This window comes from Cololabis saira, chromosome 14 (assembly GCF_033807715.1).
Source record: "Cololabis saira isolate AMF1-May2022 chromosome 14, fColSai1.1, whole genome shotgun sequence".
In the NCBI taxonomy this organism is placed as follows: domain Eukaryota; kingdom Metazoa; phylum Chordata; class Actinopteri; order Beloniformes; family Belonidae; genus Cololabis; species Cololabis saira.
Genome location: NC_084600.1, coordinates 16,106,659 through 16,121,622, shown reverse-complemented (window position 1 = coordinate 16,121,622; position 14,964 = coordinate 16,106,659). Strand labels below are relative to the sequence as shown.

At 41.7% G+C, this 14,964-nt stretch overlaps 1 protein-coding gene across 3 annotated transcripts in view; it reads left to right on the top strand.

The window, feature by feature from the left end:
• Nucleotides 1-7,370: 7,370 nt before the first annotated feature.
• LOC133459713 (unconventional myosin-Ic-like) overlaps nucleotides 7,371-14,964 on the top strand; it is a 20,422-nt gene continuing 12,828 nt past the window's right edge. Inside the window, exons 1-7 of one of the 3 annotated variants that reach the window (XM_061739933.1) lie at nucleotides 7,371-7,942; nucleotides 12,823-12,981; nucleotides 13,085-13,200; nucleotides 13,664-13,862; nucleotides 14,326-14,406; nucleotides 14,547-14,726; nucleotides 14,819-14,917. In XM_061739933.1, coding sequence (XP_061595917.1) covers nucleotides 12,856-12,981; nucleotides 13,085-13,200; nucleotides 13,664-13,862; nucleotides 14,326-14,406; nucleotides 14,547-14,726; nucleotides 14,819-14,917 — 801 coding nt within the window. In that variant the 5' untranslated portion in view covers nucleotides 7,371-7,942; nucleotides 12,823-12,855. Of the gene's footprint in view, nucleotides 7,956-9,412; nucleotides 9,659-12,822; nucleotides 12,982-13,084; nucleotides 13,201-13,663; nucleotides 13,863-14,325; nucleotides 14,407-14,546; nucleotides 14,727-14,818; nucleotides 14,918-14,964 lie in introns of those variants that run through there. The other 2 variants (XM_061739931.1, XM_061739930.1) reach the window with 2 other exon arrangements.

Sequence of the window (14,964 nt, the reverse complement as noted above, 5' to 3'; positions counted from 1 at the left end):
CCACAACAAACCAGATCCAGATGAAGCTCAGGGGTCTGGGAGCTTCATAGGAACTAACAGATCAACCATGTATTTTGGTCCAAGACCATTCAGGTCTTTGTAGACCAGCAGTAAGATTTTAAACTCTATCCTTTGACTCACTGGACATAGGTGTAAAGCATCTTGAAAATCTCCCAGTTAAATGCCCTATCCCATTACACATGTTGATATGTATTAAATTAGGCAAATTTGTGAATGTTGTTGTTAAAGGGGACATATTTCTGTGCTTGAGTGCCTATTTTGGGGACCTGAACACCTTTGGGCTGACGAAAAAGGTCCAGCACTTCCTGAGGGTTCTTAGAAAGTACAATATCAAGAAAAAACTGTTGGTGTCTTTCTACAAGTGCTCCATTGAGAACATACTGAAGTACTTCATCTGTGTGTGGTTTACCAGCAGCACAGTGGCTCTAAGAAAGGCTCTACATGGGTTGTGAATACAGCCCAAACAATCATGGGCTGCCCCCCCCCTCACTGGAGGACACATAAAAACAAGAACAACCCGATTCAGAGACAGTTTTTATCCTACAGCTGTAACAAAACTCAATCTACTCAAAAACAAACTATAAACTGATTCAAGTTTGTTCATATTTCATAACAATAAAATTACAGGTGCTGCATAGCAGGATTGATATGAATGATTATGTGCATGTGAGGGCTATTTTTTAATTATTTATTGGTTTTAATCAGTTATTTGTTTTATGTTGTGTGTAAATGTTTTATACAGTTTACTATACTATGTATCCGTTATTTTTTAGCACTGACTGATGGCACTTTTAATTTTGTTGTTATATAACAATGACTAATAAAGATCTAATCAAAGTGAACTCCACCATAACACAACGCTTTAACTTGGTTGTAGGTCTTCTCAAATGAGCCCCCGGGTGAGACTGATTTACAGGTCACTGTGACATCAAAGACCCAGCTCTCAGGAGAGCCATCCAGCCTCATGCAATATTCACTCTTGCCCTCCTGAATGTACAGCAAAGCCTTATACTTCCTTCTGTATGTACTCAGAAGTCGAAATGTATGAGTTCCATGTGAGTAGTTTCAATTGGTGGAAATATAGTTCACATTTGATCACTATGCCTACTTTGGAGCCAGTGCTATTTGCTAAATGCTGCATAGTTTTGTTGTGAATTAGCGTTGCTACCAAAAGCTAGCTGCAGCCACTTCTAATTTTCTTCCATTTTTTGACTTTGTGGCTGAAACAAGCTCAGTTATTTCAGACTAAGTGACGTTATTCGGTGCTCTGACTTCTGACTTCCCACATAAATAGATTGCATCATTAATGCTGATTTCGAAAGATGCACAAGCTGCTGAGGAGACGTTGCTGAAAGCAGACGACTATTAACAGAGCTGCAAAAACAAGCTGAACATGCAGCTTTTAGACTGAACCTAGGGTTGACTACCTGTCAACCTTTGAAAAAGGGCACTACTTGAGCTGCTCGGTGTCATTCAGCCAGTAAGGAGTTACACAACCAGGGCCGGGTCGACATTTCTGGGGGCATAATGCAAGATTCGTTTTTGGGGGTTTCTATTATGTAAAACTCCGTGGAAGAAGGGAATTTACCTGTTCTGATGCATTAATATGTTACACTTAACCAAAAAAAAGAAAGAAAAAGGATATAATCCTTGCTGCATGACATTCATTTGCTGAGGGTAGTTCAGCTAGCACAATGGCATATTAGGGCAATTTGAGGGGGAAGAAAAAAAAACGAGTTTCTGAAGCTACAAATTGGTGAAACTGAAGAATTCTGACTTTATGAACTCACAACTTTGCAAGAAAATGCTTCCGGATCACAACTAAGAGAGTACATATAGCCCACCATAGCCTACTTCTCTGTGAAGTACCGATATGCTTACGTAACATAAAATGACATGAAATCTGTAAATCAAATTTAAATACTGTACATATGAATAGATGACTTGGTTTTTTTGTATGAAAATAGACTTGAATCATCAGATCTTCAAGGTTCTGCTTTGATTATTTCCCATCATATCATATCATATGGTTTTTCTCCTCCCTTCCGTGTTGCTATGCATCAGCCAATATACAATCACAATCACAATCACAATGAAAGGGAACTCTTTCATTTCTAATTTTTACAAAGCCGTTGAGGATATTATTTTAAAAAAAACAACCCAATAACTTGGTTCCTACTATTCCAGGTCTTCAGATTATAATTTAGAGGGGCAAAACAACAAATTACACTATGTCATTATTGTTAAAGAAAAACTACAGAAACAAAAAGAAAGAAAAAGGATTTGAAAAAGGCCCAGGAACTAAACCTTTACAGGCCTTGGAGCACATTTTAAATGTTAAAGTCATGACAGTGTAACCAGTAAAAGACTGACCAAGGGTTGCTAGAAGAACGGTTCTTCTCTCTAAAAACAACAAAACTTCTCAATTTTGGGTTAACTTACTACTTCTGAAACAATGGCGTTTAGACAGAAGACACAAGGGAGCAGATCTCTGGCCATATTTAACAGCATCACATTCAGTGGAAACTAAAGATGCCTGATCAGTTCATACTAACTTAGAAACATGGGCTCCAGCAGACCCTTGAAACCCTAAGTACGAATAAGCAGGTAATGGATGGATGGATGGATGGATGGATGGCCACAGCCACGTATTGCAGAGAGCTTAGTCAGAGTTTCCAGCAAGCCCTTAGACTTGCCGTTGTGTTTTACTAATCAGATTTAATGTGGGCCAGCATCAGGACTGGTATCGCTACCATCAAAAATAAAGGCAGTAGTCATAATAGTGTTATTTAAAGCTTCCCAGCCCCCGTCAAAAAGGGCCCAGCTTGCAGAGATTGGTCATCTGATTGCTCAAAGATGGTGCAAGACATTTACTCATTCCTTTATTTTGACTCATTCTTTTTGTTTTGCATGAATCCAGTGAAAGAGAGACTCTTTTTTTTTTCCTCTTTTTTTGTGAGTACAGTACTTTAAAGCTTTGCTAATTGCCAACCTTGCACATGGACAAAAAAAAGTCTTTGTAAGGCACTATTGGAGGGAAAACTTGATATGGTGCAGGTACAGCAAGGTCAGATACAGCGATCTTCAATTTTCACAAATGAAAATGCATATTTTCAAATTAAGTGGGGTTCTTGAGAGTTTCCAAACAACCCAAAACAAAAACAGGGCATACCAGTTCAAGAGAAAATGTGCTTTAGATGATACGAGTCTCCTGTGGCACCTAGAGGGTGATAAATATTCCTAAACTGGTCTCTACAGCTCCTTAATACTGTGAACAAATGCTCTTCCATCTCCGACAGGGCTGAAGCTAGACTTGATCAATGCGAGGAGCAGATACTTAAACGTGATTGGTGGTGAGTGGTGGTGTAGGCCGGGTCGGACAGCAGAGCTGATCCAATCTAACAGCAAGCCTTTGGCAGATCATTCATCAGCATCATATCTGATTACTGTGCACATTTGTGTTGCTGACTCTTAACCCCATAACGACTGGAAACTAGCTGATATTTCCTTTTGCTTTTTCAGTGACGGTTTCCTTTGACTGCACTTTTTTTTAAAGATGATAGCTTTATATTATACATCTTCTCTGTACTGTTTTCTTGTACCTGTTTGGGTTCATATGCTTCCAACTGCCTGGAAAAAGACAACCTTGTAATGGATTTATGGTCTGAAAGCATCATCATCAAACAACTGCTCTGGCACGACACTGGCAACGGTGCTCACCGCTCAGTCTGATCCTTCACCGAGATCAGGTAGAATCTTTGTCTGCATTTGTTAGAATACACTAGTGATGTGTGCTTTGAATTAGCGTGATTATTTTTTACCTGAAGCTTGTAATCTGTCTGAAATAAATTAATTAAAACTTTTGTGACCAAAAGAAGTCATAAGTCCATTAGGACTAACTTCATGGGAACCAAAATGTAATGGGAATCCATCCTTTCAGAAATACCCAATAGGCAGCAGTTAAGTGTAATTGCTGTTATCACCACTAGGCGGAGCCATAAGCCTTTCTACGATCCACAAGGCGACTTCATAGTTATTATCCCAGTCATCAAGCTAGGAAGGAAACATTACTGAGCTCAAACTTCATCTTTATGCTGCCTTTGCTTATTAATAACACATTTTCCTTTAGTTTATACTAATGTTTCAGATTTTTTGTCAAGTTGTCAAGAAAAACACACCCATGTTTCTGGAGCTGTTGCTTCTCGCAGGTTCATCAGTAGATGAATCCGCTTTTTTGGTGGGATGAGACGCAGGAGAGGTCACAATGGGGTGAAAAGGGACAACAGATGGGTGCTGAGGGAGCGCACAATAGGCAGGCGATGGCATCTGTGCCAAGGAAATAATAAAGGCTGAGGGAAGGTGGATTACTTTACATAAACAACAGTCACATATTTCTCAGTTCTTAGTTCATATAAACTTAAAAATAAACTAGGCAGGAAAATAATAAGACAAAAAAAAAACATCTACTCTTTCCAAATGTGTCATCGGTCCTCTATGAGTCATTGTTAAATTAAGTAGACGGATACTCGCAATTTGAATTAGGGAATTAAGAAAACAACAACAAGATGTTTAGAGTTTGAGTGGCGTTTTAAGTATCTCTGGACTTCTTCCAAGACATGTCAGATGTTCACAATTAGTCTTGGAGTTTATAATGTAATTTCCTCAAATTGAAATCAGGCAGAGGGTTGTTGTCAGAAAACAAGGAAATAAAAAGGGGGGGGGCGGGGGCATAGTTGAGATACAAAGTTTACCATAATAGCTTGGTGTAGAGTTGAACAAAAGTAGGGGAAGGTTGATGGTCTCGCTGCAAACACAGATCCTCTAAAAAATCAGCCTAACATTCATAAATACAGTCAAACTTGTCCTATTTTAAGGTAAAAATGTCTTTGCCAGTGGCGTGAGAAAACTTTTCTTGGCAAGAATTCTTAAAACTAGCAAAATAGTCTAAAATAGCCTCTTAATTTTCTTGAAACAAGACTTAGGAAGGAGTTTTAAGGCGGCACGGTTGACTGATAGCCTCGGACATAGCAAACACATTCTAATCAAGGCTAACGTCAGATTCTTGTCTATAAAACATTGTGCCTTGGGTCGCTTGTCCTTTTAAAAGTCTAATTTAAGCCCACTGGTCAGAGAACAAAAATGCAAAGTTTAGATTAGCATCAAACACAAACCAGTCCTCTTTAAGGAAGACCTGGAAGGCCAGGAAACATCGAGAAAGGAAATCCTTCTTACAGGAACTGCTAAACAAAGATAGGAACAGTGACCATCAAGTAAATAACACGTTGTAGGTGGACGGAGGGTAGTTTCTTCCTGTGTGACTTTAGCATATTTTTGAAGCTGCTATCAGGTCTGATATCGTAGAGAACAAGGTCACCGGTCAGAGTGAGTAAATAAGGAAGATCTTCATCACACTTTAGTGGTAAAGCTCCAACTCTTCCAAGTATAGGAACAATGCTGGAGTGCTATAAGAGCTGAATGGAGCACCTGAGCTCAGTAACAACACACCAGCCTCCACCTGACCCCAACCGTGGGCTCAGTTTTCATCTCTGCATTGACATTCATTTTACTTTGTACGCTTTGAAGAGCATCCTGCATTGCTGCCTCACTTCTTATTCACAATATTTCCTCGCTGCTCTGTTTGGCTTTGACTATGGGACGCAACAATATACCATTGTGCTGTCAACTCTTATCTACAAAGCAAGTGATGGATTCTCGGCTCGTTATAGTCGCTTTCACTGAGGCGATCGTTGCAGGTACGAGAGGAGAACACATCTAATCAAGGAAGACGCAGAAAGGGAACTGGATAATAACCAAAAAGGGAATCGAGGCATCGCTCTGCTGCAGGGAAACAGAGTAAAGTTTCTACACGGCAAGCAAGACGTTACTGCCTACTACTGGCACGACATGCTTTAAATGTTCTAGTGTGAATTCTTCCCCTATTTGGGGGGTAACTGCATATTTGTGGGAGTGGTAGGGAGAGTTGAGCCAGACAGTAAGAAGAACGTAAATACTCCTCCATCTGGTGAGCGTTATTCAGATTCCTCAGCACTGGATATTTGATGATGGTGGCAGGGAGAAGTGGGGGGAGAGTTGGGGGGTTAAAGAAGAGGAGAGAGGAGCAGAGGAATTTAATTCAATTCAATTCAATTCAATTTTATTTATATAGCGTCTATGACAACAGAAGTTGTCTCTAGCCGCTTTCCAGAGACTCAGAACATAAACCCCTGAGCAATTGTTACATAAAAGTAACATAAACAATGGATTGATTTGTATTTTATTTTGTTAATCTATGTCATACAAAATATTATGTATGGAAAAAGACTACATGGTTATCGGTTTTCAACTACTAAATGTTACATACACAAATAAAATAATTAATTACAAAAAAAAAACAAGCAGCAGCAGGTATGAAGGCATTTGATAAGCCTGGAAATAAAGGAATTATTTAGTTTCTGTCGTGTTTAGATTTTGATATAGTGAACTATTCATTATACATAATGTCTATGTCCTTAGTGTGATAAAGGAAAACTAAGTATACCATGTTAAAAGTTATATTATAAACACATTGATGTGATTTAAAGCTGCTAGGATCCAGGGGGTGGGTGGGTAATGTCTGGGGTTATGATTTTATTTTCATTTATTTATTTTTGCTCTTAATTTATGTGTTAATTTTGCATTGTTATACTTAATAATATGGGCATTACTTTTTTTGTTTTTTTGTTTGTTTTGTATTTGTTTTTTTTTTGTTATTACATTTATCTATTCATTTTTTGTTGTTATGTATTGGTGTTTTTTTTTGCACCATGTTGTTTTTTCAGAAAAAGGAAAAAAAGAAATAAAAATTTGATCACAAAAAAAACATAAACAATGGCAGGTAAAAACTCCCCTAGTGGGAGAAAAACCTTAAACCAAACAGTGGCAATGAAAAACTCCCCTTTAGGAGGGAAGAAACCTGGACCAGGACCTGGATCATAAGGGGGGGCCCTCCTGCTGGAGGCCAAAACTATTAAAAAAAACAAATAAAAAAAGTAGGAGGGTGCTGTTCTCTTAAAGAGGGGATGGGGCTTCATCAGCATGCTCCAAAACATGTCAAAATGGCAAGAAAATAGCTCACATGTCAAACCAGACAGATGCAGAACATCAGAATCACATCTGCAGAGAAGATATTTGTATGATGGTGTAAGATGTTTCATCAATAGCTGAGGACAGCCACCAGGAGACGGTTTTGCTGGCAAAACCTTTCCATAACTCCCGTCCCATGTGAATCTGTCACGGCTTGTGGAGGGAAGGGAGGGAGCGAACTGAACAGGGAGGGAAGTACAGAAAGAAAGAATGCAGTGAGATCTCAACATGTGATTTTTTTTCTCTCTCATATCTGCACAATTACATGTTCGAGGAGCTTAGCTAAGTTTTTCCAGAGCCTTTCAGCTCTCCGTTTCTCCAGCTCGCTTTCTGTTTTTTGTTTTTTTTTCTCATGATCCAACTGCATACTTTCCCTCGACTTTTTTCTCTCCTTCAGTGTGACGTGTGAGTGGAGTTCCTGCCCTGCTCTCTCGTTTCAGAGCGTATAGCCGAGGGGTGGCGGGGCGGTCATTCCCTTTGACCTGTCATGGGCGAGATGGAATGAAGGTGTAAACGAGAGGAGTTGCGAGTGTTTTGGTCTGAGTGCATGTGCCTCGCCCTTGTAGGGGAGTCAGGCGACGGGGGGAAGAAAGGAGAGGAGAGAGAGAGAGAGAGAGAGCAGGCGAGGAGAAAGTGACCGAGGGGAGAGGAGGCGAGCTGCCGAGCCGAGCCACCCGTGGACAAAGGTGGATGAGAGTTGCCGCTGAGAAGTTTGTTTGAGACAGGAGGAGGAGGAGCGCCGGCCTGAGGAGGAACTATCACTTCAGGGGCTCTTCCAGCAGTAAAAGGACAGGATGAGGTACCAAGGCAGGGTAAGACCTGTGCCACAATGCTCTCTGTTGTGTTTTCATGTGATGCCCACTGCATTGATTTACTGTATTCTTCCTCCCCCACCCTCCATTGACTGTATTCTTTACAATAAAGCTCCAGATTCACTCGTTCAGACCCCAAAGAAGGAAAAGCAAACCAGAACAATGAGTCACTTGGAGATTTTTCTTTCCCACCTATGACTCAGTGTGTTTTGGGTTCTGTATGGGCTGTAACTAAAGCAATCCAAGGAGGAAACCCGGGGTTTTTTCCACCATATCCATTACTGGCACATGAGTGTTGTGGAACCAGCTGTGGTACCAGACCAGCTCGCCCCGGGAGACAGCGGTGGGGAGTACCTTATAAGGAAGACAGCCCGTATGCAGCTGGCCCAGCAGAGCTTTAGTCACAGGGCCTGCAGCCAAGTCCCACTCTTAGCCTCCTCGCTGGCTGTCACTGCACCTACAGACCTACAGATTCCCCTACAGCTCTCTGGCACTCTCTGGCCTGCCTCTGCTGCAACAACAGGCCTCAGGTCATTACGCCGTCATCATCAGAGCTGCAGGGATTTCTGTCTCTTCCTCAGGCTTGCACCTCTGCAGGTATCTCAACGAAAGCGCCTCTCACTTCCGTAAACATTTGATTTCCTCATCCCTGCAGGCAAAAGCCATTGTTCTGGATGAGTGCTTCTTGTTGTCAAGAGTTATTTTAGTCCACAAAGTTTACAGTGATGCAATTCCTGAAATTAAGGGAAAAGTCAAACTCATGACTGGATTCAAGAAAGACCCTTTAAAAAAAAAAAAAGGAAAGTACTGCTGCGTGGGTATGGTCCGCATAGAAGCTACTGTACATCACAGATCCATTTCAAATTTGTCAGAGATCTAAGGAAGATGGAATGTAGTTTGCAGGCCAAACAAGTCTGCTGAAGCTCAGATCCAGGAAGGGCAGGCCATTATCATCTACCATGGAAGTTTAATACGGAGCGCCGAAGTTCCATAATGAGGTGTGAAGACCGAGTTATTAGACACAATGTGAACCGAGCTCCTGCCAAAGACACTACTTCATTATTAATAATTGTTTTCCTATTCAAGAAAAGTCCTCCAGTGTCATTGGGGATATTATAAAGTATAATTAGCAGCACTCCCAACGCCAACACTTGTGCAAAGGAATTTTTTCACACATGAATATCACAGTTGCGGGAGTGAAAAAAAATTAAAGGCATCCAGTGAAAAACTGCCCCCAGGCTGACCTTCACATTCCTTGCATGTATCCTTTGGAAAATCTGACTGCGAACTGTAGCCGCTATCTGTAGGAAGCCCACCTGCAAGCAGGAGAACAATACTTCCCAGCTGAAGCACTGAGAAGGCGCTGCAGTGGAAGTGTCCCCTGACTTTCTTTTTGCTCTTGGCTCTCTTCCACTGTTGTCCTTCTCAATTTTTTTCTTTCTTCCTGCATCAAACGCTCTGAGATAATGACCTGTTAGCAGCATTAACCAGCAGAATGAGACCCTTGAGAGGCTGTTGCATTCAAGAAAAACAGAAGTCATGTGGAAGTCTAGCCCCTTTGTTCCACTTTCTGCTTGTTTTCTCTGTGTGAGCGTGAAACAGAAGGGCTTCCCTTGTGATTGAGCCTTTGATAGTGAGCATAAGGCTCTTTCAGTTGCTTCGGGGTGTGGAGGACCGACTTAATGCCTGGATTATTATCAGCAGTGAGTATTGACTATTAAAATGTAATGTTTCTTATGATGTGGTTCTGTGTGTCGCTCTTCTGAACAGACGGTGCTGCTTTTTAATTCTGTCCCGTCTGCACGCTGATGTTTGCCATCATGGTTGCGGTTGACATGTACACAAGTTAAACCCCGTCTGCTGATATAGAAGTGTACATACATCATATTACACTATCACCCCATCACATAACAGACGAGTCTGTCTTTTCTGTTTATCATTAGGATTCCTTGAATATCTCCATTGTATAATCTTGGCAGGGCGTGGTGGGGCTGGTTTGTGTTTAAAGCCATTCAGTATCAAATTATTTGCGGGCGATATTAGGAAAGTATTCTGGAAATATGTGTTAAGCGTCTCCATAGACTGAATTGACTTCGTAAAATGTTGTGTGGTAAGACTTGTAACCCTGGGCACCAGATGTTTTTTCACAACTGAGTGACTGTAATAAGATTCAGATGAAAGGGGAGCGTTTGTGCCCCCTGCTTTTGCACAGCAGATAATTACATCTACAACTACAAACGTGACATAGTTGGAACAATGAGGAAAACTCAAAATTAACACAGTGATTCTGAGTGACAACGTGATTCCAAGATACTTCATGGAGGGGTTTTTTGTTATTCTTTGCTGGTCAGCTTCATTTAATTTGTCCATATAATGAAATTTTTGCTTTTCAGGCCTGTAAGACATTACAAAACAAGTTGGTACAAGCATATTGTACTGCCAGTAAGAAAGGTCAAAGCAAAATATATCTCAGGAAATTATATTAAATGGTTCAAGGAATCTTGAGGAATCTCAGTCCATAAAGGGCCAAGGTGCAAGCCTGAGTTGGACATCTGTGATCTCTCAGAACCATCATTTATCAACAGCTGATGTAACTGGAGCCATATTAAAATATCCATCCTTCCATGCATTTGTATCTGGGGTTGGATAGCCGGCGCAGTAGCCTAAGCAGGGAAGGGCAGACTTCCATTTCCCCAGCCACTTCGTCCAGCTCATCTGGAGGGATCCCAGGGCGTTCCCAGGCTAAGCGAGGAACACAATCAAAAAATCAAAATCACAAAATGTAGCCTAGGTATTCCCCGGGGCCTACTCCCAGTGGGATGTACCCGGAAAACCTTACCAAGGAGGCGTCCAGGAGGCATCCTCACCAGATGCTCAAGCCGCCTCCTCCAACTCCTCTTGGTGCGGAGGAGCTCCGGCTCTACTCTGAGCCCCTCCCGGATGGCTGAGCTTCTCACCCTATCGCTAAGGAAGAGGCCCTGTTGAGGAAACTCCCTTTGGCCGCTTGTATCCGCAATGTTGTTCTTTCGGTCATTACCTACAGCTCATGACCATAAACAAGGGTGGGAATGTAGGCTGACTGATAGATCGAGAGCTTTGCCTTTTGGCAGAACAATGCAGCGTACGCATCACTATGGACACTGGCCCAATCCGCCTCTCAACTCTCTCCATCCATCCTTCCCTCACTCGTGAAAACGCCCCTGAGGTGCATTAACTCCTCTGCTTGGGGCAGAATCTGATCCCCGGCCCACCCGGCCCACCCTTTTCTGGCTGAGGACCATGATCTTGAATTGGAGGTGTTGATTCTCATCCCAGCCGCTTCACATTTGGCTGTGAATGCCTCCAGCAAGAGTCGAAGGTCATAGCCTGATGAACCCAACAGAACTACATCATCTGCAAAAAGCAGAGACCCAATTCTAAGGTCACCAACCCAGAACCCCTCCACTCCTTGGCTGCACCTAGAAATTCGTCCCACAAGAGTAATGAACAGAAACGGTGACAGTCTTGGGGGAGTCCAACCTTCACTGATCCAACTTACTGACAGCGATGCAGAACAAGATCTGACATGGGACACACAGGGACCGGACCCTACGGTATATAAGCCACCCAATACTCCCAGAGCACCCGTCCCTGATGGAGACGGTCAAATGTCTTCTCCAGGTCCACAAAGCACTGGAGACTAGTTGGCCCAACTCCCATTTCTCCCCCAGGACCCTACTGAGGGTGGAGAGATAGTACACTGTTCCACGACTCCTCTTGGATCAGAGCTTCTACTATCTAATGACGCTCCTCTCCAGTATCTCTGAGTAGACCTTACCAGAGTGTGTGGTCCCTTATGCTCCATATCAAAAGATACTGCTTAAAACTGTAAAGCCCAAAGAGGATGCCTTATGTAAACTTTGTCCCGAAGTGACGTCTGTCTCCGGACTCAGAGGAATCTGGGATGGACCTTCACACACTGAAAAGGAACCAGTTTGCCAGCTCTATTTTTGGAAAAAAATGGAGACAGTGGGCTCCAAATAATCCAGATTCTTATTAACAAGTCCAAAAGCCAGGCTTGTTGATAATACGGGATCGAATCGTGCCCTTGGCGAGTTACTCCCGTGATGGCTGGGTTTACACTAAAAAGTACATAAAGATTTATGAGCAACATGCTTCCAACACCACATCCTCTCTAGGGGCGGTCCTGATTCTCTCTCTCTCTCTCTCTCTCTCTCTCTCTCTCTCTCTCTCTCTCTCTCTCTCTCTCTCTCTCTTGGGGGATTCAAGGGGTCAAAATAACAACTGAAACTCGCTTGGTATCCTCGAGGGCAAAACTTTAAATTTTTCTGTTCTTCATATGAAAAGGAATGGCAACATTCCAAATGTTGTAATATATGTATATATATATATATATATATATATATATATATATATATATATATATATATATATATATATATATATATATATATATATATACATATATACATACATATATATATATATATATATATATATATATATATATATATATATATATATATATATATATATATATATATATATATATATATGAAAAGTTTGTGGGGGTTTTTTCTTAATAACTTAGGTATGTTATGAACACAGCTGCATCAATAAAAACCTATATATATATATATATATATATATATATATATATATATATATATATATATATATATATATATATATATATATAATACATATCTAAAATACAAAAACATAATGTGTACTGATAAATAATTAGGGTTGTATTAACCAGTTATTAAGACTGTAGAGAACTGTAGAGAAGCTCAGATTTGTCCATCCTCTCTCACTTTCAGTCGCTTCATTTTTACTGACTCAACCCCCCTCCCTTTTTGTGTAGGAAGTGGATGTGGACGGACGAGTGCGTCTGGTGATGGAGAGCTCCCTGTCCGCCCGGGACAGGGTCGGGGTGCAGGACTTTGTCCTGTTGGAGAACTACAACAGTGAGGCGGCCTTCATAGAGAACCTGCGGCGACGCTTCAGAGAAAACCTCATCTATGTAATGAGGCCAACTCTCCTCATTTCTTTTTCCAAAACATTTTGATGTGTTTAGTGGAATAAAGTTTCAACATAATCTCTCTCTTCCCAACATTTTACCACAGACTTATATCGGATCAGTGTTGGTTTCGGTGAACCCTTATAAGGACCTGGAGATTTACTCCAAGCAGCAGATGGAGCGTTACAGAGGGGTCAGCTTCTACGAGATATCGCCTCACATGTGAGTCGCTCTGCGGTCCCTGAACACGCTTGTTTGACAAATACTGAAATATTCAAAACATTCACTGAAGAAAAATACAAAAAAAATGAAAAATCTGCCAAATTGTTTACCACACTGAATGATACATGCGTACTTTGATGAAAGTCTATAAATGATTTATTTATATACAATCCATGATTAGTTCTCGAAGTTTGCTGCAGCAAATGTTGATATAAACAGTTCATTTAAACCACTTTCTTATATCAGTTTCCCTTTGAAGGAATATTTCCTTACTCTCAGGAAACACTATCTCGCAGTCTCCCACCTTTACTTCTGGCAAAAAAACTTCTTGGGTCTTGGGTCCGCCGGGTATCACATTCCTCAGAAACATGTCTGGGTCATTAATTTAACAGATTTATAGTGGTGTTTGTGTGTTGTTTGTGTTCCTGCACGTTGCTGAAGCATCCTTTCTGTTTTCTACCAGCTATGCCTTATCGGACAACACGTACCGGGCCATGCGGACGGAGAGGAAGGACCAGTGTATTCTGATTTCAGGGGAGAGCGGAGCAGGAAAAACAGAAGCCTCCAAGAAGATCCTCCTGTACTTTGCCGTTACCTGCCCGGCTAACGATCACATGGCTGCGCTGGGCGACCGCCTCCTGCAGTCCAACCCTGTTCTGGAAGTATGTTATCTTTTTAAACTAAACAGCCATTGATACTGATCTGACTTATCTTAACTACATTTAAAGGAGCATGAGGCTCCTTTTAAGAAATTAGACTCTTTAGCGCCACCCTTTGCCACGACGGCCGTTGGGGGTACTGCAACCAACAGTGAAGCCGGCACGGGAGAACGGGGAGAACGTGCATGCAGCGTCATGTGACGTCACATCCACAGTACAGCGCGGGAAATTCGGGACCGAATTGCAGCACATTTTGCAGCACACAGCCTGTTCAAGGCAAAGGAGAGATACACTAGAGGGCTCATTCTTTTTGGTTTGGAACGCTTCATCTGACATTATTACTAGAAATTTTTTTTCATAAATCCTGCCTCAATCCTGCCTCATGCTCCTTTAAAGGCTTTCTTTGAACCGTATAACTTAATTAATGGGCCCTGTTTCTTTTAATGCCATGTCTTACTTCGTTTAGGCATTTGGTAACGCCAAAACATTGAGGAATGACAACTCCAGTCGCTTTGGGAAATACATGGATATCCAATTTGACTTTAAGGTAAAAGTTTCCCGTTTTTTTCTCATTCTTTGTCAAAATCAGATTGTCGATAGATTAAATATTTAAGACGATGGGACGTTCAACCAGCATCTTACAGCTTCCATCTACTGTAATTCAATGTTTTGTGTTATGTCTCTAAGGGAGCACCGGTGGGTGCTCACATCCTCAACTACCTGCTGGAGAAATCACGTGTCGTACATCAAAACCATGGCGAAAGAAACTTCCACATCTTCTATCAGCTCCTGGAGGGAGGAGACGATGACCTTCTGAACACACTGGGCCTGGAAAGGAACCCTCAAAATTACCGCTATCTGGTCAAGGTAGAATATGAGGCAGTTTCTTCGATCTCAGCAAAGGCCCGTGCAGTTATACCAGCAGCTGTGTGGTGAAATTAATCATATTTTCTCTTCAGGGGAACTGTCCAAGAGTGAGCTCCATAAACGACAAGAATAGTTGGAAAGTGGTGATGAAGGCCCTTCCTGTGATCGGCTTCAGTGCAGAAGAAGTGCAGGTCAGAAACAGCCACAGTGTTGATGACAGCCGTATGCAACTCTTCGG